Below are 27,260 nucleotides of genomic sequence, written 5' to 3' on the forward strand. Positions count from 1 at the left end.
GAGCTCCATGGTGGTGGTGGTGGTGGAAGCAAGCTGGGAACAATTGTTAATGGAAACTTCCCCTCATACCACCCTAGTGATGTGTCTCAACCATGGCCTGGAGAGACCACAGCTATGTCAACACTCGCCTTTTGTCTGGAGCCTTTCCCACTTGTAGAGCTCCACTCAGGCAAGAAGGAGTATGCCAGGACAGACAGAGCTCCAGGTGTCTCCTGCCAAAGGGACCAGCAGGTTTTGACAACCCCAGCAATTCTGCTGCCCTAACATCTTGCCTTTGCCAGTGCTTATGGTGTTGTTCTGGCAGATAATAGCATAGTGGAAAATTTTCCAGGAAAATGGACTTGGAAGTTTGCTGTTCTAATCCTTTCAGTTGTCCTCCTCCTCCTCCCAGCAGAGATTGCCAGTGAGAAGCCCAATGTAATGGCAGTATTTTCAGTGTGGCTCCTTTATGAGAGAGAAGTGGACTGAGGCCATTCACTTGTGTCATCTAGGTTACCAAACTGTGGTAAAAAAAAAATAGCAGCTTTAAATTGCTTGCAATAATTAAAATTCACCATTCTTAAGTATAGCAGCATTTTTGTATACCTACAAAACCCCAAATGCTGATCTGGTATCATGGGGAGTTCAATCACCATATCCTGACTCTTAATTTCCCCTTTTTGAAACATCCCACCTACCAGCTGTGCCCAGGAGAGTGAAGACAGAAATAACCTCTTCAGCTGCACTACTGCTTGGCAGACTTCTTATCTGTATTGCCAGAGATCCCTGGTAAATTATGTGGAACACAATTCTGAATCACTCAACTCCCATAGAAATGTGTCTGATTTTCAGAAAATCTCCCTTCTCACAGCCCTTCTACACTCCTCATCAGCTCAACAGCTGGCTGGAGAACAGCACCAGAGAGGAAGAAAAGGGAATGAAAATGTTCTAATCAAAATATTTTTCCCAATTTTTTACACACATTGGAGGGAAATAAAAGAGGAGTTTCCTACTCAATTTATTAGCAGCCCAGAGATAAAACATGTGTTTGGTAATAATTTTTCTTTATATAAATGGAAGGCACTTTGCGTGTGTCAGTCAGGCTCTGCAGCACAGTGGTTAAACTGACAGATAATCCTCACCCAGAGCTGCTCCACAGCTCTCCCTGTATATTTTCCAAAGCCATCTATCCCCTTGGCAGCTGAGCAGCTATTTGGGATAGTTCCCTTACTCCAAATCACAGCCTGTCCTGGACTAATCTGTCATCCAGCTCTGGATTAACTCCTTCAGCCTCCAGGAAAAGTTCTCTCACTGCAGAGCACACAGCAAGAGTGCAGGGATTGAGACAGGCAAAAATCCCCACGGGAAGAAAAGTAAAAGGGGTATTCTGGAGGTCAAGATTTATCCAAGGACAGCATCTTGTCAGGTTATCATTCCTCATCTACAATATCATAAACAACCTTTTATCTATCTTTACTCTATGTAATTTCCCTGCCATTTGGATTGTAGCTGCTTTCCAGAAACCATTTAGGTGGAAAGGACTAAAGCCACACACTGGAATCCTCCTGCCCTCAACAAAGGACAAACCCAACCACTCTCTGCCTTGGGGTGAAGAAGACACTTCACCTCTGGGTGTGTTTATGCAAGCAGTTATTAGAGGAGCTTTATTTCCTTCCCAAGCAACAGGAGATCAGTGTATTTTGACCAGGGCTCCAAGCTGGCACGAGCATTCCTCTATTCCTTATCTCACACAAACTCGTTCTGCTGAACATGGGGTGACTGCAAACACTTCCTGCGGAAAGAAGGATCTCAACCCACTGCAACCACGACATAATTCACTGCTTTTAACACACACTATAGGAGGACTGGCACACTAAGAAGTGTTTTTAAAATGTGTACTTTTTTAAGATATCAGCATTGTTTACAAACCTTGTGCATTTAATTATGAAAGAATTGTCATTTCCCCTCTCAGCATTGTGTGCCTCCTGCTCTGGGCCTCTACAGTATTATTCCAGGCAGGACTGGTAGCCTTATTAAGATTGTCTGACACTTCCCATTAGAGGATGCTGTCTTCAGTTCCTTCAGCCTTTGCCAGATTTCAACCATTCTGTTTGGATTTCTTGTGCGCCAACTGTTGTTTCTGCCAAAATGGTTCTACAGTTTCCCGAAAAGGGTTCCACAAAAAATACTTTGTTTTGAACCTGTTAAAAATTTCTGGCAGACTTTTCACTGCAGTGTGCTAGTAGCCTGTGCACTGGAAGAGAGGGCAGCTCCTGGGTCAGTGTTACTTCAGAGAACCACAGAACAGTTTAGATTGGAAAAGCCCTCCAAGATCATCAAGTCCAAGCATTAACTCAGCACTGCCAACTCCACCACAAAACCATGTCTTCAGTGCCACATCTACATGCTTTTTAAAAACCTCCAGAGCTGTGATGCTTCCCCAGGCAGCATGATCCAGCTGTGGGCATGCTGAGGCAGGAGGAGAAGGGCACGATTTCATTAAGTGATCAGGACTCAAAGCTGAGAAGGTTGTAAGGAGGTGAGGAAGGTGAGGATGACAGAGACTGGCAGCCAAAGATGAGAGGGAGAGAGCCTGGAAGGGGAAGGCTGTTCCAGCAAAGGCTGTGATGAATTCATTCAGTAGAAGAGCACTGTTGAAGGGAACAGGGCAGGATCAGCCTGTGCTGATGGTACAAACACAGCTCCACATTCCCAGGTGCCACAGATTTTCTGCAACAAACAAAACCCTGGCAAAGCTCCCTGTTGTCCTTCAGCTCCTTACAGCAGGGGTCAGTTGCCATCCTCTACTCAGTCCCACCAGCAGGACACTGTGGGGGGCTGTCACATCCATTTCTACTCATTTCCAGTGTGCCTGTTTGTAAGAGTGGGACATGAGAAAGTCTAGGTTGTCTTTTCAGATTGTTTTTAAAATTAAGTGCAAGAGCTGTGTAAGAAGTACAGTCATGGTTGCAACAATCTTCAAAGTTTCAATCACATCCTATCTTACCTGGATTCTTTCCTCCTTAAGGAGACACTCGTTTCACCCATTTTGATTTATCCAGATAAATCCATATTATATTTGCCATAAAATTATTCCAACCTCCTGTAGAGAAATTATTTCAGGAGTTCCCTCCAGCACTGACAACTACTGTGTCTGTGTGCTTCAGAAACAGCTTCTTCCCCACAAGACTCCCATCAAAGAAGGGGCAAGACTTCTCTTTGCAGATGAAGAAGTACAGACATTTTAAATCAAATCATCATTCTCTCAGGTTAGCAAATGTTGCAGTCATTGGCTACATTTCATGTGCTTCTGCACCTGTGGGACACAGGTGAGAGCCACCCAAGGTGTCACACTGGGCTCCTCACAGAAAGGGAAGCAAACACACAGTATGACACGTTCACAAAATCAAATTAACTCTTCATAATTCTGCTAAAACTTTAAGCAAAGTCCAGTCTCCCCAGACAAGATCCTTCAGTCCTTCCTGTCAGATTTTCCCTTCTCCTCCTGCTGTTCCCTGCATCCTCTCACATCTGCAGTAAATGAGGTCAAGATCCTACAGACAACCACTTCCTTCCTGAAACAGCCCAGATTCAGCCCAGAGCTGGTCTGAGCTCCACAGGCAAAATGGGAAAAGGGAAAGAGAAGGATATAATGGAATTAAAGCCTGCATTTCCAAGGGACAGGGTTTGCTATCTGAGGCTGCACACGTGGCCTTCAGTTGTGTGTTTGCAGATCTTTGAGAGACTCACTTGCCAGTCCTGCCTGTGGTTACCATGGAACACCCTTTGCCTGCTGGCCCAGCAACGTTCTGCCCTTCAAAACAATGAACAAACAAATAAGAGGCACCAGCAGGTAAAATCTTCCACTGCATCTCCCAGACTTCAGACTCATCTCTTCTGTAAGATCCATACTCTGAAAGCCCTTCCTGGAATTTAGCCTGTGTGAAGGCAGTGCTTATGAGCTCAACAAGACCTCATCTCTGAAAACAACCAGGAAATCCAATTTTTGAATAAATTTTTTCCTTCCAAACTACCCCTGCAAGCTGCCTGACAGTAGCTGCTCCTGCTCTGAACAATTCCCTTGCAGAATGGCTACACGGAGGAACAGAGGGTTTGATTCTGCTCCCATGACACTGAACAGGGATTTTAATATTCTTGAAAAGCATAAAATCCACAGCATTCCTAAATGCCTGATTTTTCTGTAGGATGCTGCTTTCCTAACAAAGATCAGCCAAGATGGAATTCAGTGGGGAGAGGGCCTGAAGAAGAGTTGCAGGGAAGAATGCTCACACCAGTATTTAATTTTAATTTATACTTGTCTTAGAAGTATGTCTCAGTTCAAGATGCTTATGTTCTCTGGTACACTGGAGCTTCTTGACATTCTTTGACATATTTTTATTGCCTGGAAGTTCACATAGCAAGATTCCTCAAAAAGTACAGTCATTCTTTTCTTAAAGGGAAGATTCCAGAGAAGCATCAGAATTGTCAACCTGCTCTGAAGGAGAAAAAACCATCCATTTCCCTTTCCTTGGACAATTATGTACCCAGCTTTAATAAACCAGATTTTAGAGAGAGCCCTGGTTTAGGTAACAGCCTCATATACCACAGAGTCACAGAATCACTGAGTTTGGAAAAGGTCTCCAAGATCACTGAGTCCAATCCCCACCTTGTCACCAGTGCAGAACACTGAGTGCCACAGCCAGGCCTCCCCTGGACACCTCCAGAACTGGGACTCTAAACCTCCATAGGCAGCCCCTTGCAATGCTAAACCACCCTTTCAGTGAAGAAATAATTCCGGCATGCAGCAAGAACCTCCCCTGGTGCAGCTTGAGGCTGTTTCCTCTTGCCTTGTCCCTTGTTCCCTGGGAGACCCTCACCTTGCCACAACCTCACCATCCATAAATGCACCCTCATGAGGAATTCTGCTCAAAACAAAGACAACACTTGTCCTCAAGATGTGTCTGTGCCACTGCCAATGTGCTTTTCAACGCTCCAAGTCAGCCCCTTTCCCATTGTTCTGTTTATTTGTCTATCTAGGACAGCAGGCTCTCAGTAAACAGGTCTTTCAAAGAGCCCTCCTGTCATTCTGACAGCATATGCCACCCATGGCTCGTGGATCTATTACCCAGTTCTGGTACCCAAGCCCTGCTTGCCTGGGTGTGTTATCAAAACACAGCCAAGGGAGATTTCAACTGGCATGGAAAAGCCACGTGAAACAGGTCCATTTCCTCTGCCTTCCCATCAGCAGCTAATGGGGAGCCGAGAGACAGACAGCAGATGCTATCAGCAGCACTGGAATACATCCCTGAAGGAAAAGAGGTCACTGGGCAGAGTTACAGAACTTGAAAATCTCCTCTTCTCTTTTGATCTGTTCTGTGCACGCAGTTTAAATCTGAACTATCTGTTGCAGTCACTTTCTACTTGTTTCCATTTTACATTTCACTAAAACAAAGCACACTTTTTTATTTATTGAGGATGATTTGCATAACATATTTTTAATAAAAAAATTATAAAATGTATAATTTCTATAAAATAAAATAATATACAATAAATATGTATAAAATAAAATAATGAGCTGTCAGAATGGGATCTAAGTAAGGCTGAGTACATTTTATTTTCTCCCTGCCTTAGATTAGGATCCTCTAATATGTTTTGGGGAAAAAAAAAGAAAACCCAAACAAACAGCAAATCCCAGAAAATTATACTTGGGTGGTTGTTACAGCCCAATAACTGCAGAGGTCGAAGTTGCTTTTATTTATTAGCTTTATTCCCAAGAAGCACACATAAAGTGTGTGTGGTTGTAGCTTTTTCTCTACTGATGCATTTATCTCCGTTTATAAACCATACAGATGCATCAGGCCTGGGTAGCCTGAAAAAGGGGGCCAGAGGAAGGAAGGGAACACATCACCACTTCGGGAAAACTCCAGGAGAACAGGCTGTTGAATATGGATATATTATATCCTGTGCCTGTCACTACTCCATACAGCTGCTGCATAAAACAGGTTTTGGTGGCATGCCAGCCACAGGCAAAATCAGGTAACTTCAAAAAGCAAACCTAATTAAAAGATATTACAGCGCTGAACACTGGGCACTGAAAAATTCACTTCTAAATGTGGAGGAGTCACTGAGCACCAGAAAATGGCAAGAAACTGCTTTGCTGAGGAGCCCTCCAAACCCAAACTAATGCCTGCAGAGAGTTCTGTGCCTCACAAAGGCACTCACATGGACCAAAACCAGAACAACGAGTACCAAAACCTTCGGGTTTTGCTCTTGTCATCACACACATCATGGCTCTCCACTGCCAATTAATGACAAAAATAATGAATATGTCAATATGAAAATATCTAAATATTTTTAAAATATCAATATATTAAAAATAAATACATTTTCATGTAACCTTGAGGCCAATGTGCACTGGCAAATCATTGATCAATTCTCTGAATGTGGGAGCTTTTAAACATGGGAGTTGGCATTTTATAAATGCAGATGTATGGAGCACCACTATTTTGGGTTTATTTGGGATGGAGGAAAGTGCACTTATCCCTGAGACCTACTGTGTCTAAAACACTTAACAATTCATATTAAAACTACCAGTGCTTTACAAGCTGAGTCCCACTCAGGAAGCAAACTGACTTCTTGGCTTCCACTGGTGGTCATTGCATTATTTGTAGAGACAGCACAGGCCTTACAGTGTTCTGTTGTCTGGGGCTTTTGGGGGATGACAGGACAGGATAAAATCCTTCATGTTCTTTCCCTCCTATTTCCAGGTCACCTGCAGAATTCCCACTGTGTGCCCCTGTTCAAAGCAGGATGGGGTCTGCAGGAGTTGGCCATGTGGAAAAAGGTGATTATTCTGTGCCCACATGGAAGGAGAAGCACTGGAGAGCTGGAAAGCACTGCAGGCTGAGGGCAGCAGCAATTCATAGGCTTGGAAAATTATGTGGGCTTTACCTTTTACACTCCTGTTAACTCTGATTTTCATGAAGTAGGTGGTGTTGCTACAGCAACTGTCGTATCACATCATTTCTGCTGTCTCTGTCACAGGGATCATCTTATTTTATCTTAAATTCAGATATGCAGCTTTTCTTCATCTATTCTAAAGCCCTCTGTATTTTGGATATGAAAAAATTATACAAAATAGAGCTGTGTCATATAAATGGTATTTTTTTTAAATGTAGCAAAGCTTACAGAACATTTTATTTGTTCTTCTTTTACAAATGCAGAAGGAATAAAGAAAATGGCACTGGCAGATTTATGGTGCTCCAGATTTTCAGAAATAAATTAAGAGCTGGTCTCACGATGAAGTTGTTTCATGCCACCTTTAATGTGTTCTCTTTACAGAAGCTAACCCTGTGTCCCTGTGCACCTCAGCAGAAGTAACTCCTCTATTCACAGGTAAAAACATTTTGCTTCCTCATGCCCAGGCTATTTATGCACCTGCATTCCACACAACTCACACCCAGCTCAGATGCTGCTGCCCACGCACAGCACCAACCCCAGCCCTCACCTGCTTTACCTGCAGCCCAGAATCACCTACTGAAGCACAACCCACCCTTACCTGGTTCAGAGGCTTTGTCCAAGCTGCCAGGGATGAGGTGGTCATCCAGCTTTGCAGCTGCCTTGCTCAGTAACCCCAAAATTTGCCTCTACCTCTTTGGCTTCCATTTTTCTACCTGGAAAAGGTCTTTGAGGGTTCAATGCACAAGCAAAACTCAATAAAATCCTGATGGTGGAAAGGGTCTCTTCAATTTTTGTTATTCACATGCATTCCAACGTGTATAGTCACAGATCTTCCTTTTAAAAATATAAAAAGCAATGTGAAACAGCAGTAAATATTCAGCTACACCCTTGGGCTACTCAGGAAATGAAAGAAAAGCCCTACCTATAGTCAAAGGTTACTTCACAGACTATTCAGGCAGCACAGCTCAGACATCCAGATCAAGCTCTGCCACAGACTAAGATGATGAGTATTTTGATCTGCTTCTTCCTGAGCATTTCCAGCCACTTTGAAAACAATCAGTGCAGTCACCAAATTACACTTCAGTGCTCCAGAAAGGTCCTAGGCAGATAGAAATCTGCCAGTGTGGATCCATCCTGTGGGCAAGGACTGCATCTAGTGCACCAGGTTAATGGCCATGTACAGAATTAAGATATCAAATGGCCCTTCAGCTCCTTCAGTTGTTTTGCAAACTTCATTTCAGTCCCCCCAGTACCTGACAGTTATTCTTTAGCTGATTTTCCAGAGAAATGAGTTTTGTGCAGTCCTTCTGTGCAGCCCCCTCCCAAAAGTTTGGGAAATTGTTGGCCAATTTCCAACAAATTTGGCAGCAATGCATCCAAACATGCTACCATCAAGCTTTGTGAAAACAGTGTAAATGAAAGAAGGTCTTCCCTCCCTGGCTGCAGGAGCCTCACTGCACATCAGAGAGCCCATGGAGGTTGTGCTGCTCCTGGAGCTAATTCCTTGGGCAGAAGGTAGGAAGGAGAAAAAAAAAAGAAAAATATTCACCAAGTCACTGTTAATGGCAGTCAGGAAACCCATTTTATCCTCTTGTTCTCTCCTGGAATTGAGAATATCTCTTCACTTTATCCTACCCACTCATTTACTATTTTCAGTAACCATGAGAAAAATGATTTGTTTCACAACTGCACTGTCACTTGACAATCCCTCTGAATTCCAAGCAGACACATCTGGTATTGATAGCCAGCAAGCAGCCATGCACATGGTCTGTCTTAAAAATCAATGCAGAAGACAGCTAGATGTGAACAACCCAGCTGTCTGCTATCATCTGAGCATTTATTTATTCTTATAATATGTAGTGAAAACCAGAACTCTACTAGAAAGAGATTTTTTTGTATTATTCCCAGCATTTATTATGCAAGCAATTTAAGCCTTCCAACCAAGACGCAGTAGGAGTGTTTGGGAATCAACAAATTTGCTCTGGCAGTGATGAAACATTCATTATTGGCTTTGAAGTAAGGAGGAGTCTGGTTGGAGGGGTGAATTTGTTTTATTTTCCTAAGATTTTGTTAAAATGTAGACAAAAAGCTGTTTGAAATACGCTGGGTAGGACTCAGCTAATAATCAGAATGGTGTAGATTTATGCTGGAAGCTGCCTGTCCCACCTGAGGGATGCAATCCTGGTGTGTTTTTAGTGTGTAAGGTCAGAGATCCCCTCTGCCCCTCTCCCCCCAGACTCTCCCTGCTGCTATTGCCACATTACACACCCACAACTACTCAGGCGTGGGGAAGAACAGGTTAAACTTAGTGAAGGAAAAAACACAAGCATGAGAAACACCTTTCCTCTTTCTGCTTAACTGGATAATTGGTGAGCAAAAACCTGCTTGATGAGTTTCAGCAGCTCCTCGAGAACAGCCAGGGCTGTTTCTGAGAGTGCCTTGAGCTGCCAACTGGATAAACACCAACAGGGCACCCCTTGCTAAGGCTTCTGATAAATAAAAATTTCCAGAAGGCAATGAAGCAGTTTGTATTCCAAAGATCCATCCAAGCCCAGTAAGAGCAGGGAGCTGAAAAGGCAGAGTATTTTATAGATGTTATATACATAAAGCTGTCTTACAGTCAGAATAAATAGATGAGTTAAAAAAAAAAAGACTAAATAATTTTTACTGCAGTGGAGAGAGTGCAACAGTAAAATTCAAATGAATAAATGAACATGTTCTGTTATAAGAATTTAAGGGACCAAGAAAATTCTAGTCCTACTCTGTACAATCCTCTGGGCTTATTACTTGATACCATTTATCTATAATGCAAAGATTTTATTCAAGTACTTAGTGATTTTGAGTCCAGCTGGCTGAAATAAAAGCACACAAGGATTGGTTTTCACATAAGGATTATCTTGTCTTACCTGTATCCGAAGTGTGTGCAAGCACGTGAGTTAAAACAACCGAAAACAAACAGAACCAAACCCTGGTAAAATCTTGCTGTAATTTCAAACCAGTCCCAGCTGTACAATCACCAAAGCAGCCCCCACGGCAATCACTGTCCATCTTCATTTCTATTTATTCACATCAGGGTTTCAATTAACTCAACACTACAACTGGCAAATAGGCATTTAGACATGCTGGGTTTTAAGATCAAGACCCAAAGCTCTCCCTTGCTGAAGCTCTGCCAATTGACTACAGATGAGAGCCTCACCACTGGGCTTTCTCCCAGGTTCCCTCCTCTCTCAGGATGCAGGAAAGACTAAGAAGAAGCAAAAATATATTTATATTCTAAACAACAACATACACATTTGGGGAAAAGTATTTCAGCTTTGCCAGTGTTGATCTGTTCAGACACAGCTCAAAGGTTTTGAGGAGGTCACCAAAACCCCACAATTCACGGCTCAGTCCCATCCATCTAAACCAAACCAAGCAAACCCCTCCACACACACTGGAAGAGCGATGTCCCTTTGGAAAACAACAGGAACTGCCCCTCAAACACTGCCCCTTGCCCTCATGTTTTGTATCCCTTCCCCAAGCATCTCTTTTGTACTGCTTTTTCATACAAGGGTGCCCTTGGAGATGTTGGGGTTTCAATCCCAGAGCCAACTTTCCAAAACACGCTGCATTTTGAAAAGCCTATTTTTATTTCACAGAAAAATAAAGGAGTTCACATATTAAAGTCTTTATCCCCCCCAAACTCAAAGCCTCCCATACAGTTAAAAATCAAATCCAGCTTTATTTTCCTGCATGAGTCAGGCTGCATGCAAACAACTTCTGAGGAAGGTAGCTTGGGGGGGAAAATAGAACTGAAGGAAGAAATCCAGAGAAAAATTCTTCTAACAGCACACTCCTATTTTCCCAAGACATTTGCGAATATTTTCATTTTAAAGCTAAAGGAAAGCCACCCCCTTCCATCCCAAAAGAAGTTTTAAATATTATAAAGACACACAAGGACACACTTTATTATTTTAACAATTACTGCTATTTTCAGGGCTCCAGCACAGTTACTTCCTTCCATAATTGGACTTCAATCAAACCCTACTGAAGCTTTTGATCTTGGAAAGAGTAACAACACAGTTCTGTTATCAGCACAGAGGGGGAAAAGAGTAGGACATCCAGCATTTTTCAATAAAAGAAAGTTAATTGCTTTGACTTATATTTATCAAAGGTCACAGCTACAAGTTTTGAGTGCACACACATAACGGTGCACACTGAGAAATCTCATACAGACTGGACAGAGTGTTGGGATTATACTATCTGTGTGCATTAAAAAAATAAATAAATAAATAAAAGAAGAAAAAAGCAGCAAAACAATGCTAGATTACTATCCAAATATACCCCAGTGGATGTCCTGCCAAAGAGCAAATATGTGGCTTTAAGCTCCAAACTGAAATAAAAGCTTGGCTAGCAGCCCAGAGCTTCACTGTATTTTGCTCAGCCAGCCATAATCTGGCAGAACAGAGTGAACACATTTGCAGCCACGTGATAGAGAAGCCCGTCGGGCCAAGCTGATTTCCTTGTGTTGGTTAAATGTGATCTTCAGACTGTACACACCAGCAGCTTGGGAAAACGTGAGAGTGGGAAACGACCAGCCACGGGCTGGAAATCTGAAGGGTGGCAGAAAAAAAAATTACTTGAGGAGTTTGGGCTGCCAGTGGTGGGTTTAAATGAGGTGTTAACTGAGCACCTGATATTCAGCTGGATCTCCACTGGAGTTACACACCACCAGCTCCTGATGCACATCCTGAGACAGCCCGGTGAGGAAAAGACACTGGAAATTCACTGCTGGATAGGATTGAGAGCTACCCATCAGTGCTCCAAAACCACAAAATGCTGAGTGATTTTGAAGTCCACATTGAGGATACTCGGAGGTGCTCAGGCCTGCCAGGATGTGGCCCTGGATGGGTGGTGCACCAGGGCTCAGACTCTGCAGACACCCCTTGAACAGCCACTGCTGAACACTCATGGAGTGAGACAGAGCCTAGCCAAAGGACTCAACCTGAAAAACATGTGGGATAACAGCTGCCCCCATGATCAGGTATTATATTTTGATAGCAGTGATAATGATGTTTTTAAATAAATGACTTAAGAGACAAACAGCATCCCTGGCCAGCGTCAGAGCTGCACGTGATCCCTGAGAGCAGATTACATGTGGATGCAGAAAGAAAAGCCCCCAAACACAAGACCTCAGAAGTACATCCCTGCAGCAGATAAGAGCAACTTGGCTGAAGCAGTCACCAGAGTATGTAGGAAAAGTGAGATTTGTTTATTTTCTAACAGAAATAAATTGATAAACCAGACACGTGCAGCACCTGGTGAAATCGGAGACGCACACGAGTTGACAATTACACCTCCAGCTCTTTCCTTCTCCTTGGCTAATGACTCCTTTTCACGTGTTCACAACAGCTTCCAGACAGAGACTACCATCATCTTCAACAATGACATCAACCATGTCGCACTGAGAAAATTGAGCAGATAAGAGACCCTGGAAAAGTGCTGCTTAAAGCTGGTGATAAGCGTGGTCCAACTGAAAGATCAGCCTTTCTGAGGGCAGCAACGTGATTCTGTGTTGATGTGATGCATCAACATCAGGCCTTGGAGCCTGGACAATCCATGCCCTGATTTTTTAAGTGCCAAGGCACCCACGGGCAAGGTGTCTCAAGCAGACACTCAAAGCACAGCTGTCCAACATGTGTTACTGAAGGCTTGTGGTTTAACCTCCTCAGAAGGCAGACATGCAGGTTAACTTTAAATATGCTGCACTCTTCCCCAGTCCTCTCATAGAGTTGAGTGATGCACGTGTTCACAAGGTCAGCTTCCTGCTCCGTTCTACTCAATTGGTGTTGCTCTTTAAAAATGCTCTATCACTCCAGAAACAAAAAAATGTTCTACCACTCCAGAAACACCTTCACCTGGTGAGCAAGCCCTGTGGCTTTTTGCCTTTGTGAGTTAATAGAGTAACACACATTAACAACACATGGCTGAGGAGCATGACACAATCTAGATATGTGATTTATTAACCTGATCTGTTATTTACGCTCTTTTCTTCCAAGAGAATCAATCTTCACTACAGAGAGACAACTCCTCAGTTTTCAGGGTACAGCTCTTGACACAGAAGGCAGGCCCTTAGCTGGTGACAAAGGCCATGCTAAGATCAGTCCCTCATGACTGATCTGCTTGGGTCCCCGGAAAAACCAGAGTAGGAATTAAACAACAATACCCCAAGGTATGTGCAGTTTCACTTCCCAAAGTCTTCACACTCTTTAATAATCAGAGCAGTGATCACTCAGCTGGACAGGGTTGTGATTCTGTCCACCTTTCTTTAGTACTCCACCCTCTGCCAGCAATAAGCAGAGAGAATTGGGCTGTTTCACAGGACAAGCCCAAGGTATAGAAAGGATACACCAAATCAAATTATCTCGGGATGAATGCAGCACCAAAACCAAAAAATCAAAACCATTGAGCAAACATACACTACTGTGAAAATCTGACTTTGACATTGATATGCTGCTGTGGTATACTTCAAACAACAGTGAGCTCAGCACTTGCAGTTATTTCAGATCTGTATCTGCTTTTTCACTCTTCAAAAAAAAAAAAAATAGGCAGACAAAAAAAAATTACAGCATTTCCCAATAAGCTTTCTCCAATTTAATCCTGAGGAAGCAGGAAGAAATTCTTAAGTGCCTTTTCAAACATTTTTTTTTTTCTTTTTTAGAGACATTTGATATTGCATATGCCACAGCCAAACCAAACAGGTTCTTAGACCTCAGGTAAGTGTCACCTTATCAGAAACTGTACTAAAACGTCTTCATTCTGTGCTGGAAACAGAATGTAGGGATCCAGAGAGGTTCTCTCAGGTTTGCAAATGCCCTGCCAAGGATGTGTTGGGGGAGGGAGAGCAGGGGAGTCCACTCAGCAGTGCTGCATTACACCGAGAGCGGGTTGTGTCACTACAGCTCCATACTGACACACCCATATTTTACAGCACACAATGTACTGTACCATTCACAACGCCAAGAAACTCAACATATCTAATCTGGCAGAAAAACAAAGTCATATCAGGTTAATCCAATTCTTAAATTGCACAACTTTGAAAAGCCAATAGCAAAACAAATCTTCTCCCTCACTTGTGCTCCCCAAGCCCTCCTCCCAGCGCACATACCCTGCCATGACCTACTTTTCCTCTTTGATCCCTCAACATTTTTAGCCCACTCTCACTCTCCCCTGTTCCTCCCTGACTCCTGACCTCGCTGCAGCCCAGACCCTGGTGGCAGGGTGAAAAATTTCCCAGATTAGAGCCAGGCAGCTCCATGTGCAGTGCGGGATGAGCGGAGGGATGCACACACAAGGTCACTTGGATGCCTGCCTGCATGTGACACTGCAATAATTATGATAAGAGCTATCAAATCTGAAGTTAGATCACTGCAAGGTAGTTTCAAATGAGGTAGCAGAGCTGGGGTGCTGCACAAGAGGAAAAGGATACAGCCAGGATGCATAAAGTTGAAATTTTTTTCAGTAAAATAAACATGCTTGGCTTTGGAGAGGATCAACACCGTTCCACTGCATGGGATCAGAACTTTCAAAGACCTTGCTTACAAATCTTACAGCTCATTTTCTAAATTCTCTTTTTAAATAAAACCTCAGTCTCATCTAATCACATAACCCGAGAAGTTCCAAGGAAGAAAAAGAATGGTGGAAAAAGTTTGCAACTTCCCTCCCTCCGACACACACTAAGCCAATTAAATTTGGTTTCTTGCAGATTCTTTTCTCAAAGTAAATTGGCATCTCATAGTGTCTAAAAGGTTGTCAGCTTTTCTAGAAGCATTTCACACAGATTGGGCATTTTAAAGGTCTTACGTACCTTTTCTGATGTAGAAAAAGCACATTTGCATTACTCTTCCTGCTCACAATACATTCCCATCCTATATCCACTCACACTTCCACTCATTTATTTTAATGAAATTTTAGGACTGCAATCAATTCTTCAAAATCACAACTTTCTTGCTACATTTGGTTAAAATCTACCGATACAATCAAAAACCAGCAAGCAAGCAGGACAAAGCAAGAGGCCGTACACCCCTAGCATGGTCAGTTTTGGTTTGTTTTCACAGAAAAATGGTAACAAAAGAATCCCCCAACGCTCATGTCTCCCAGCAAGCAAATGCTGCAGGAGTTCCGTGCCCAAAGGGGCAGAGCCCCACGGAAGGGCTGCAGCTGCAGGGACTGCAGACATCACCAACATCCACATTTCCACTCTGCAGCACAAGAGAGGCAGCAGTTGAGGGCTGATGGCTGCAGGGCCCTTCAGATTCAGTTTAACCCTCTCTGCTGTCATGAGGAAATTTGGGGTTGAGTGCTTAGCTCATACTTTCTAAGCATTACTAAGGCAAGAACAGGGTTGTTTGTTCTAAGCAGACTTCTTGGTGGAATTAGACTCCCTCCCAAATGTTGCAATGGTGAGTTGGTAAAAATGAATTGTTTTAAGTCATCTCTGCTTCAGCACAAGCCTTGAGCCTGTGCTTTATGTTCTGCAGCCTTGTCCAATGTGCTCTTTTACAAGAAGGTTTAACGATGTTATTTCAATAAGCTTGGTGTCCTAAAAATATTGATTGCTCCATTAAATGCATTTCTGCAATATTTTGTCCTTTGAAGTTTCACGTTATTGTTCCTTCATTTTTTCCAAATGCAATTTACAGTTTCCTTCCTCTCCACATTTAATTTCTGTTGGAGTGCCCTCACCTGTGCCATGAGTGCTGAGTGACCAGGTCACCTCAAAGACACCAATGACCACATAAAGTAAACAGGAAGCCATTGCAAGTGTTTTATTTAAGACTTAAGGTCCAATCACTGCCACATAAATTAATTGATCTTGCTGTGGACAGAGAACCCTGTCCATTCATTTGTTTATTATATTCAGGAGGACCAACCAGTTCTGTAATGAATTACTTCATCTTTGACCTATTGTCCATAGCCATGTTCCAGAACAAAGAATTTACAGCAAGCTGAGCTCCCTAAGGCTAATTGGAAAAGAATGCCTTTTTTTTTAAAAAACCATTCTCCATCTTCAACAAATCTTTGCCAAACTCTGTGTTTTTGCCTCTCTTGCTTTACAGTTTCATATTTAAGTATGACATTTGGTTTCAGGTGAGTTATTACTCCAAGTTACTGCATCTTCTGCTTGGAGGAAACACATACTAATGCACCCATTTGGGTTTCCACCCAAAACAGGTTCCTGTTTTGAGTAGTAATTTACAGTTGTGTTCCAGTTAATAAGGAGCTGAGTTTTCTAGAACCCTAATGCAATTTGGATTTTTTTATTTCCTCGTACAACAGCCATACACCAAAACAAAGAGCTCCAAGATGCTCAGTGCCTGTTTTCATTAAATTGCAAGTAATATGAACAAGAGAATAATGCCAGTGGGATGAACAGCTAGAGCTGTTTCTCTCAAAGTTGAGCAGAGAACCCTGAAGCAAGAGCTTGCCACATCAGAGGAGCTAAGTAATGGTGTTGGAGGGTGCACAACAAAAATCTGGCCCAAATTTAGCCCTGGCAAAACTTGGTTGAGAGAATGGGACAGGGGAAGCAGAACTGTAGCACAGCTTCAAGCATGTCAGAAATGTGAGAGGCTGAACAATATTTTGCATTTGTTTAAAACTTGATGGATAACACCTCAGTCATGCAAAGCTGAAGTGCTGTGAAGATCACCAGAATAAAAGGAAAAAAAAAAAGAAATGTCGTGACACATGCTGCCTTACCCACCTGTGTTAGCTCTCAAGCTCTCAGAACTAAAGTCAGCTTTGTGATAAACAGAGAGCTGCTTTATCACCATTTGTTAATTAAAGAAAAAAAAATAAAAATTCCACAAGTTACAAAAAAACCTGTTTGTCATACATTCCTTTTGACACAGTTGTATATTTTAGACTTTTTTTATACCAAGTGATTATGTATAACTTAGTCCATTAAGTGGAATAGATTTGAGGTTTAAGTAAATGGGTTTTTTTTCAGAGCTTTCATTATCTACTTAAGGATCAACCCACAGTTTTTCTTGAAAATAACTTAGTTGAAATATTTTTTTCTGACCCCCAGTCTTCTGTGAAATTCAGACAAAATATTGAAAGAATATTTTATTTGTTATGAAAGGAAGACCTAACAAAAGAAAAAAAAAAGAAACGTATACTCATGTTTTGTGCGATACAAATACTAAACAGCTCCATAGTGTACTTCCAGGCAACCAAACTTGATTTCATAACGTACTAAAGTCCTTTTTACTGATGGTGACGAAGTCCTTTTATCCTGTAAAAACTCCACTGTCCACTGAGAGCTGTTACCCCCCGTAAAAAATAAAAATAAATCCAGAAAGATGAATGACAAGAGAGTGAATGGTGACATTTTGCTGCTCCACCTGGGAGGTGACGGAGAGCAGTCAACAAGCTGCCTACCTGCTGAGCAATACAGAAATCAGGGAGACCACATGAGGAGCAAAGTACTTATTGCTGAGATTAATTGGCAGAATCTGGCCACTGCAGCTACCACAATTGCCAATTTGCTGTCACAAAAATATGTAGAGATTGAACAATTTAATGTGTTTCCTAGTAGCTTCATATAATCAGATAATAGCGGCGTCTTTGTATACAGCTCCTGATGAGGTCTTCTCTCTTCACTATAATATATTGTTTTATGAAACACTTCAGGGTATACTCGCTCCTTAAAAAGAATCAAATCACTGCTCTGAGAACCATTCACTCAGTCTGCAAGGCACTTTGAGATGGGAAGCAAAGCTCTGAAAAATACATTGTACTTTTCTAAGTAATTGTAACAAGCTTGACACTCAAGACATCCTTGAAATATCTTTCAGAGGACAAAACCCCAAATCCGAGGTCTTCCCTGTGTTCTCTCACTAAGTCTGGATAGCTCTTCCTGGCACAAGGAGCTCTCCCCGTACAGCCTAACACCTGAGATCATTTCATGCTGTTTACTACCTGAACTCCAAACCAACCTCAAGCTCTTTCACACAGCCAAGCAATTATTTCACCAATAATCAACACTTAACCGTGAATATTAAAATCAGCTCTCTTGAAGGAGACACAGTGTTCTTGCTTCCAGCATTAGCAAGCCTGTGCATTCAGCACTTTTTCTCCCCACCCCGTTACCATGTGACAGGCTATTTTTAATATTTTTCTGAATATATATCGCATGGTGCTTTGATGCGGGGCGCAGTTTGGCGAGGCTGGTGCAGTTTAGTGAGGCTGGTGCAGTTTAGGGAGGCTGGTGCAGTTGAGCGAGGCTGGTGCAGTTTAGGGAGGCTGGTGCAGTTTAGTGAGGCTGGTGCAGTTTAGGGAGGCTGGTGCAGTTTAGGGAGGCTGGTGCAGTTGAGCGAGGCTGGTGCAGTTTAGTGAGGCTGGTGCAGTTTAGGGAGGCTGGTGCAGTTGAGCGAGGCTGGTGCAGTTTAGGGAGGCTGGTGCAGTTGAGCGAGGCTGGTGCAGTTTAGGGAGGCTGGTGCAGTTTAGGGAGGCTGGTGCAGTTTAGGGAGGCTGGTGCAGTTTAGGGAGGCTGGTGCAGTTTAGGGAGGCTGGTGCAGTTTAGGGAGGCTGGTGCAGTTTAGGGAGGCTGGTGCAGTTTAGGGAGGCTGGTGCAGTTTAGGGAGGCTGGTGCAGTTGAGCGCGGCTCCGGGAGGCTCCGCGGGTGCGGGCGCGGGGCGGGCTGCGCTGGCGGCGGCAGGAGCGGCAGAGCCGGGCCGCACAGGGCAGAGCCGGGCCGCACAGGGCACAGCCGGGCCGCACAGGGCAGAGCCGGGCCGTACAGGGCACAGCCGGGCCGTACAGGGCACAGCCGGGCCGTACAGGGCACAGCCGGGCCGCACAGGGCAGCCACACGTGCCCGGAGCACATGGTCCTGCAGGCACCCGCCGCCTCACGTGAGGCTCAATGTGAAGAACAGACCCTGCTGCCGGCCCGGCAGCGCTGGAGCTGCTCCTTCCCATCCTCACGTGGGAGGCCAAAGGTCGGGAAATTCCTGCGGAGAAGCTCTGGGAGAGAAGGGGTTCCTGCAACGCGCAGGGACGGCTCGTAAACAATGATTAAAGCTTAGGAGAGGATTCCACGCACAGGCTGGCAAGCCGGGAATGCTGCCCTTGGCTCTGCCAAGCTGTGCTGGAGGAGGAGGAGGAGGAGGAGGAGGTCACATTAAGAAATGCAGGGGAAGGAAGGCTGCAATACAGGGAGTGCTGCACACACACCCTTTGGGGGCTGCCCTCACCCCGGGATGAGCTCCATGGAGCAAGAACGAGCCTCTCCCAGCTGGCTGCTGTGCCTGGCACAAACACGGGCTCCAAAAACCACTGAAACCCACCCAGTGCCGCCTGCTGTCACTCACTGCAGCTCAGGGCCCGCGCAAGAAGCCAGAGGTAATGGATACTGCACTCCAGACGGAATATCTGCACTGATCAAATAAACCACAGCATTTCATAACAATCTTTGGGGGCTGGGATGGCATTAATGTGCCTCAAATTTTACTTTTTTGAAGTGAAGACTTGCAAATATTGCATACAGGTATATTTCTGCAGTGGGTAACAAAACGTGTTTTCCATTTTTTCTTTCCTTAAATAATCTTTGGCAAGTAGTCTAAGGCACCCAGCCATGCAGGCAACACAGACAGAAAACCATCATCAGAGAACATAAAGAAGGAGAGAGCTCTCTCAGAGACCCCAAAAGCTCTGTCCTCCTTTGGAGCAAGGCAGAAACAACACCTGCTTATCATTGTGCCAGCAGCATCCCTGTGACACAGCCTCATATCCAAGGCTTTGGTGACAAACAGAAAATTCAGATCTAAACCACAAAATCTCAAAAACCTTCTAGTTAGGATTCTCTGCCAGATCTAGCTGATGCTTCCCTAATTCACACCTTTCAAACCATTTACAGCACCTGCCCCAACCACCTCCATCAGGGCTACAAGGGGAAAAGAGCCAGGTAAAACGCAACAACTAACTAGTTACCTGCAAAATATACACCCTCCCTTCACATACAAACAGCTAAAAATTACTCCAAATTTCCTTAAGGACTCTGCATTTAAACGGAGATTTATGTTCCACAAAAAGACTACATGAGGTGTGCAACAGATGAAGAACCACAAAAGTGTGTTTACAGTAATGGGTTACTTTAAAAGCTTCATAAAAATCTGAAAACCTTTTTGTGAGGAGACCACAGAATTCAACCAACCTACCATCATCCAGTACCAAGACAAAATAGAAGTTTAAAAGCATCTGCACATGACAGTGAATGTTGGTCTGCAATGCTAAAAATCAAAGTATTATTTTTTATTAACAAAATTAGCACTGTGAAAGATAAATACATGGTTTCACTCTCACAAGTTGTTACCCTGTGTCCCTCGTCAAAACAAAGCCAGAAATTTCTGTAACTATAATCCCTGAGCAGAAATGTATGGGATGTAGGTGTTTGCTTTGTTCTTTGCAGATGATAAACTGGTGAACCTAAACATCTTTCCATTGACCAGACAATCTCTGCTGGAAATACAGAATTAAGTTACATTCATACAAATCCTTTTTGTTGCCACTACATTTTTTTAGCAAGAAGGAAAGAAAATCAGTGAGGATTTCAGTAATGTCACGTCCATAGTCAGGGTCAGCACAGCTTGGCTGAACCTGATGACACTGAGGGAATGCCAGTGCAGATCTCCTGATCACAAAACACGTTTGGGCAACACCACTCACTCCTACAGACGAATGAAGCTTGTGCTAGAACACATGCACAAAATTAAATCTCCTCATGCTGCTCTCCCATGGACCATCCCCAGTCTGGGAGCATCCCTGAGTGACAGAGTCACAGCCGGGGCTCCATGTGCAGGGGGAATGTCCCCCAGCCCTGGCAGGGCACAGACAGGGTCCCTGGTGCCAAACCCACACAGACATTTAATCAGGGACAGGAGCAGCACAGCACAGGACCCTTCCTCAGCCTCACACGCTCAAACACGCTCCCATTGCGAAGCAAAATTCAGAAAGTACACCAGTGAAATATTTTTAGAATTACTATCACCTGAAACATTCACTTTTCTTCAAAGTTGTAAGCTCACATGTAATCTGTATTGAAATTGTCTACTTCCTACTACTTGTTCTTTGCTTCATTATGGTAACACAAATCACAAGACTATGCATACTGGAATTATAGCTCACACCAACTAAAAATCTTTATGTGACAAAAAAAAAATCTAGTTTAAATGTCTTAAGATACATTAACATTACAATGATGTTAACATTTACCTCCCTATTTCAAAGCAGCACATTTGCCTTGGCCCTTAAATAACTCTTAAATGCTCATTTTTACTTTTACTAATTTTTTTTTTAAAATATATGCTGTTATATTCTCAAACTTGTCCAAATGCCAAAGTGTGAGATGGTCTTCTCTTAAGCACTGATTGTCAAAGGAAGATTTTCACATGACAGCACGTACAAATTTCAACAACCTAGTGATAAACCAGACTAGATTAAGTCACACTTTCTATCTGTAATGGGGGACAAGAAAATATTATTTAAGAAGTGAAATGAGCTCCCTTTAAAAAAAAAAAAATAAAAAAAATCTGTTCTTGTTAAGGAAGATGGTTCTGGGGAAAATACCTGCAAATGTAGATGTTTTATCTGACCCCAAGAGACATAACATCCTTTACAACAGTAAAAAAGTGCACAGGGAGGTAAGTTTGTAACCCTGAGCTGCAAAGGGCTCAGGAAAAACTGAAAAAAATCAATGAGTTGAAAAGTCACACAGATAGCTGATTACAAATAAATTCTGACAGGTGATCATTAAAAGCCTGGCTCACTACCAGGCTCCTCTGAAAAAAAAAAAAAGAGAATGAGGACAGATTATCTTCTTTTAATTTTGTGTGTGCACAAGTGACAGAAAATGGTGTAGCACATATGCACTATTTTTAAAGCTGGTTCAGAAAAAGGAACGGGTTTCATGTTCTGTTCTTGCCTACTCCAAATATATTTTAACTTTGGACACACTTGTAAGTTATTAGTTAACCATGAAAAGCCTTGAAACTGAAACACAAAGCAAAGTCAAATTCACACAAAGTAAAAGTAAGTAAATGAAATCCATGACTAAACACACACTTCTGATGGGGGGCCAAGGAGTCTGTTGAAAGGTTTAGGGAGCTTTGGGGGATATTTTATTTCTTTTTAACAAGACAGGAACATTGCAGGCTTGTAAGACATTTCTATTTCATCCTGCTCCACAACTTTTGCCTCTCTGTTTATTTATTTTGCCTCCATATCAGATGATTCTGACAATGACTTTGCACGCTGAGCATGGCAAACGATCAAGCAGAAGGGAGAGGAGTGGTTTCCTGCTGCCAAGAGCACACTTTGCTCTAGCACACCTCGTGTGAGCAGAACAGCACAATAAGTAAGTCACTCTCTGTATTTTTTATTTTTTAAGGAAAAAGGCAAAGTTCCATGTTTCCCAAACTTCAACGTTGACACTCTTCCACTGCCCATGATCTCAGCCATGCTAGTGTCAAGCCAGAGCAGTTACTCTGGATTCAGACTGCTGTCTCTAAAGGGATGATCTCAAGTGCTAATAAAATAATAAAAGACATCCACTGACATCAGATGGGCTGGAATTGTGCATTACAACCAGGCCTTGGACTCAACGGTGTTTTCTTAAGCTTAAGGTGAACTACAGATGCAAGTTATGAACTCAGGTCAGAGTTACACTCAGTTTATGCCAATTTAAGCAAGATTATAATGTTGTTCCAAAACTCAGTTCCTGTGGCAAATTTTACTTTGCACAGTAGAGTAAGATTATGGCCAAAATTTCAAGTAAGAAGCATTAACCTTTAACTCCAGAATAACTGCCCACTCCTGTGTTCTCACATCAAATATTGGCTGAAGGAATATTCTCTTTCACAGTCATTTTCCCTGCTCTTTTAACATTGTGGCATTTATGCCATTCTGTCTGTGGTCTTTTTACTTGGTAACAGCTAAGATAGCCAAATTTCCTTGGAATTCCCAGAGCTTTCCTTTGGCAATTTGAACAAAAATCCTGGCGGAGCAGCTTAGCGATAACTGGAGCTATTGTTTTGGTTTGCTGGAGTGTGAGTGACAGGAATCCTCTGAGCTCTAAGCTGCCTGTCAGCTGCACAGGGAGAAGCAGTGATTTACAGTGGGGAGGAGGGGTTCATGCCAAATTCCACAGGGAAGTTCTAAGGGCTGATTTACCTGGTCTGACCGGGTTCTGCATGCAATTCTGCGACACCATGCCTGGATGGACTGAAGTAGAAGCCCTGCTGCTGAGGTCCATGACAGAAGGTGATGCTGAGGTAGCTTGCTGGAGACCTGACTGGTGTGGGCTAGGCTCGTGCTGGTTTGGGCTGGGTGGAATGCCATTTTCTGAGAGGAATTCTTCCAGGTCCATGTATTCCAACTGGAAAGTGTCTCCATCATATGGCAGTGTCTTGTCCCATAATGTTGGACCCAAGAAAGCTGACTGAGGGACTGTGGTACCGGTGCTGTCATCGTCTAACTTCTTCTCTTTGTCTTTTTCTTTACCAAATGCTTAAACAAAAACACATAATAAATATGTAAGAACTCAGTAAATTTCCATTATCATTACTATTTCCATCATTTCTGCTGTACTCGGGTGTAAGAAAGGAATTCCCTTCAAAAAAAACAACTCCTTTGACTTGGAAGAGAATTGAGGGATCATGTCACAGAGTGCCTCTGTGGGAACCAACTACATTTTTGAGATTGTGCTTTGCTTTTAGTTAACAATTCCACTCCATGCGTAGGTTTGAATGTCAGCATCAAAAAGTACTTAACAAACTTATAAGTGAACATTTAAGTATGTCAGTAAACTGGAAGCTATTGATATATTCTATTGAAAAGGAAGCCTTAGCCTAAAATCTCTGGGATCCTGTCATTCTTCTAAACTAAGGTCCCAATCTTGTTAGTCCTTGCACAAGCAAAGTAGTCCTCAAATTCTGCACTTCTAAATGTTACTAACATACAGTGGCAAAGGCTGAGAGAACACGGTTTTGATGTGCACAAGAGACAACAAAATATTCAAAGGTAGAAGCAAAAAAAAGAAGTTAAACTGAGGCTTCCTCATTTCTACAGCCCCCAGCGATTTCAGTGCACATTTTATAAGGGAAACGCCTGATTCCTCTGCAAGATCTGCAAGAATCTGAACTCATAAAGCTTCCTGTCAGCTACCAAGCCTTCGCAGCATTTTATTTTTAACCTCATACAACAGCCCCGGTGAAATCCTGCGAGTTGCTTGGCAGTGGAACTCGGAAAGACGAGACAGGAACTGCAAGACCTTCCCTCGGTTTCTGCTTTTCGTGCGCGCTCGATCCGTTCGCCATACACGGTGCGGGTATTCCCGAGCTGCCTCCGCTTCCCGGGGAAGCAGCAACTTTCTCCCGTTGAACCGGGGGACGCGGGGCCGGGAACGGTTCGCTATTTTGCCGGCTCCCTTTACCCGAGGCACCGAGCGCCCTTGGCGTCCATCCCCCGGGAGCGGCAATGGGAGCACGGAACGCGTCCCGTTAGGTCGGGCCGGGGCGGCCGCCGCTCCCGCAGAGCGCCCCGATCGAGGCGTCCCGGGGCCATCGCCGGGGGAGCATCCGGGGCGGGGGGAACGGAGGGAAGGGAAAAAGGGAAAAAGGGAAAAAGGGAAAGCCGTGCCGCGGAGCACGAGTGACGGCAGGACAGGGGCGCGCTGCCAGAGGTCCCGGGGAAGCCTCACCGTCTTCGTGAGCGAGCGGCAGCTTGAGCGGGTTTTCCAGCAGGGACTTCAGCACGCCGTAGGTGGGCGGCAGGAACGGGGGGTTCAGCGGGAGTGGCCGCGACATGGTCGGTGGGAGCTGCCCGCGGCGGCGGAGAGGGGGCCCGAGGGGGCAGCTGCGCGGCGAGCGGTTCCTTCCCCCTTGCTGTGGCCGCTGTCGCGGCGCGGGTGAGCCGGGCGCGGGGCCGGGCCGGGCGCTGGGGCCGCGGGACAGGGCGCGGACCGGGCGCGGGTCAGGCCCCTCCGCCGCGCAGCTGCTCCGCCGCCGCCGCCGCCGCTCCCGCCGCCCGCTCTGCGCCGCTCTGCGCCCGCCCGCCCCGCGCCCACGTGCAGCCGCCGCCGCCGCTGACGTCACGCCCGATAACGGCCCCGCCATTGGCGCGCCGGCCACGCCCCTCCCCGGTACCGGCCCCGCCCCCCCGTGCGCCCCGCCCCGGCACGCGCGCGGCCGGTACCGAGCGGGGAGAGCCCCGGGACAGCCGCCCCAAACCCCCCCGCGGGGCCGCAGCGCCTCCCCGGTAACGGGGAGGAATGTGTTAATGAGATGTTAATGAGCCTGAACGTTTGACCCCGCTCGGGGCATCCGAGAGTGGCGGCTCCCCCGGGGCAGCGGGACCCGGCACTGCCGCCGTGTGAGAGAGAAGTCCGGGCTGCGGGGCACGGCGGGCCGGGGGTCCCACCCGGATCTAAGGGAACCGGCCGTCGGGTCTGCGAGCGTTTCCCACGGAGCTCCCCCTGCCTCTGTGCCGGGTGTCACCCCGGGATGACAGCGCTGTCACCTGCACAAGCAGGGCTCTCGCCATCTCACAGAACCCTTCACCCAGCCCTGCCCAAGCAGGGTCACCCGGAGCAGGTGGCACAGGAACGTGTCCAGCTGGGTTTGGAATGTCTCCAGAGAGGGAAACTCCACAGCATCCCTGTTCCAGGGCTCCGCCACCCTCCATGGAAAGTATTTCCTCACGTTGAGGTGGAAGTTTTTGTGGTTTGGTTTATGGCCATTTTTCGTCATCCTGTCACTGGGCACTACCAAAAAGAGTCTGGACGCATCCTCCTGGCATCCGCCTTGGAGATATTTACATGCATTGTTGAGATCCCCTCTCAGTCTTCTCCAGACCAAACATGCCCAGCTCCTTTCAGACACTCCTTCTAAGAGATGCTCCAGACCTCAAATCATCTTTGTGGCCTCTGCTGGACCTTCTCCAGCAGCTCCTTGTCTCTCTTGTCCTGAGCAGCCCAGGATGGGACACAGCACTCCGTATGTGCCTCATCAGGGTCAAGCAGAGGGAGGGGGCACGCTCTTCCCACTGCACCCCAGGACCCCCCTGCCCTCCTGGCCCCCAGGGCACACTGCCAGCTTACAGTCATCCACTAAGACCCCCCAGCCCTGTTTTCACTTGAATAGGACTTTCCTCCCCACTCACCATTATCCTCATTCAAGCACGGTTGACTTTCCATCTGCTCTGGCCTTCAGCCCATGCAGGCTCTGCTGGAACTTCATCCTGGAGTAACTTCACCCTTCAGGTGCCTGTGGGCATCTGTATCTCCCTTCTTCTCATTTGGGTTTTCTTTTGGATTGCATTTTGCAAAGTTTTACCATCTGTGTTTATTTGTGACTCTTTCTTCAAAAGTCAGCTTTTAATCATCAACAAATATAAATAATCATAAGTATTCACTAGAAGCAAATAAAGATAAGTTATGTGCATAAACTGCCCAATATTTAGAAATAAAAGCTGTTGGAGGAACAGTTATGTTCTCTTCTTTTGTATCTACTCTATCTATCACATGTGTGACCATGAACAGGACTCAGGAATGACGAGCTGTGTCTGGAAAGGGTTAGGCTGGGAAAAGTTCTTCCCCCAGAGGGTAGTGGGACACTGAACATGATCCCCAGGGAATGGGCACAGCCCTGAGGCTGCCAGAGATCCAGGAGTGTTTGGACAATGCTCTCAGGCACAGAGTAGGATTCTTGGGGTATCTGTGCAGAGCCAGAGGGTGGACTCAATGATCCTTGTCAGTTCCTTCCAGCTCAGGATATTATATAATTCAATGATCTATTATTAGGTGCACTGACCAGTGTGTGGTTAAATGATCTGCCTAAAACAAGCAACTGATGAAAGTCCAAAGTACATTCAAATCAATAAAACTGCACTGGCACAACCAAAAACATGAAGACTGGGGATTGTGACCACCAGGCCCTGCAGAACCAGAGACAAGTGACAGGAACAGACTCAGGGCATGGCTGAGCAAGGCTTGGGAGAACCTTGGGATGCCACATGGTTCCCAGCTGGAGCACAGGTGTGATAGCAGCAGCACAAGAGTTTTTCAAGTGTCACCTAAGCAAGGGAAAAAAACCCATGGATTATTAAATGACTGTACACATACCAATGTTGCCTCAGACCGCCAAATTGATGGTTAGTGGAAACCTTTAATTACAGAGGTACAGATGAGTGACACAAAGGTTAGGGTGATTGCCAATCCATATGCAGATGTGGTACAGAATGTTTCTTCTATGTTGCCTAAAGAAAAATAGATACATTTAG

General features: G+C 44.8%; 1 protein-coding gene across 2 annotated transcripts in view; it reads right to left on the reverse strand.

The window, feature by feature from the left end:
* Nucleotides 1-25,017, reverse strand: part of HLF (HLF transcription factor, PAR bZIP family member) — a 37,075-nt gene extending 12,058 nt beyond the window's left edge. For both annotated transcript variants that reach the window (XM_058852420.1, XM_058852419.1), the window contains exons 1-2: nt 24,682-25,017; nt 23,154-23,489 (exon numbers count right to left, since the gene is read on the reverse strand). In XM_058852420.1, the coding sequence (XP_058708403.1) occupies nt 23,154-23,489; nt 24,682-24,787 (442 nt within the window). In that variant the 5' untranslated portion in view covers nt 24,788-25,017. The remainder of the gene's footprint in view (nt 1-23,153; nt 23,490-24,681) is intronic.
* Nucleotides 25,018-27,260: the final 2,243 nt, after the last annotated feature.

This window comes from Poecile atricapillus, chromosome 17 (assembly GCF_030490865.1).
Source record: "Poecile atricapillus isolate bPoeAtr1 chromosome 17, bPoeAtr1.hap1, whole genome shotgun sequence".
Lineage (NCBI taxonomy): Eukaryota > Metazoa > Chordata > Aves > Passeriformes > Paridae > Poecile > Poecile atricapillus.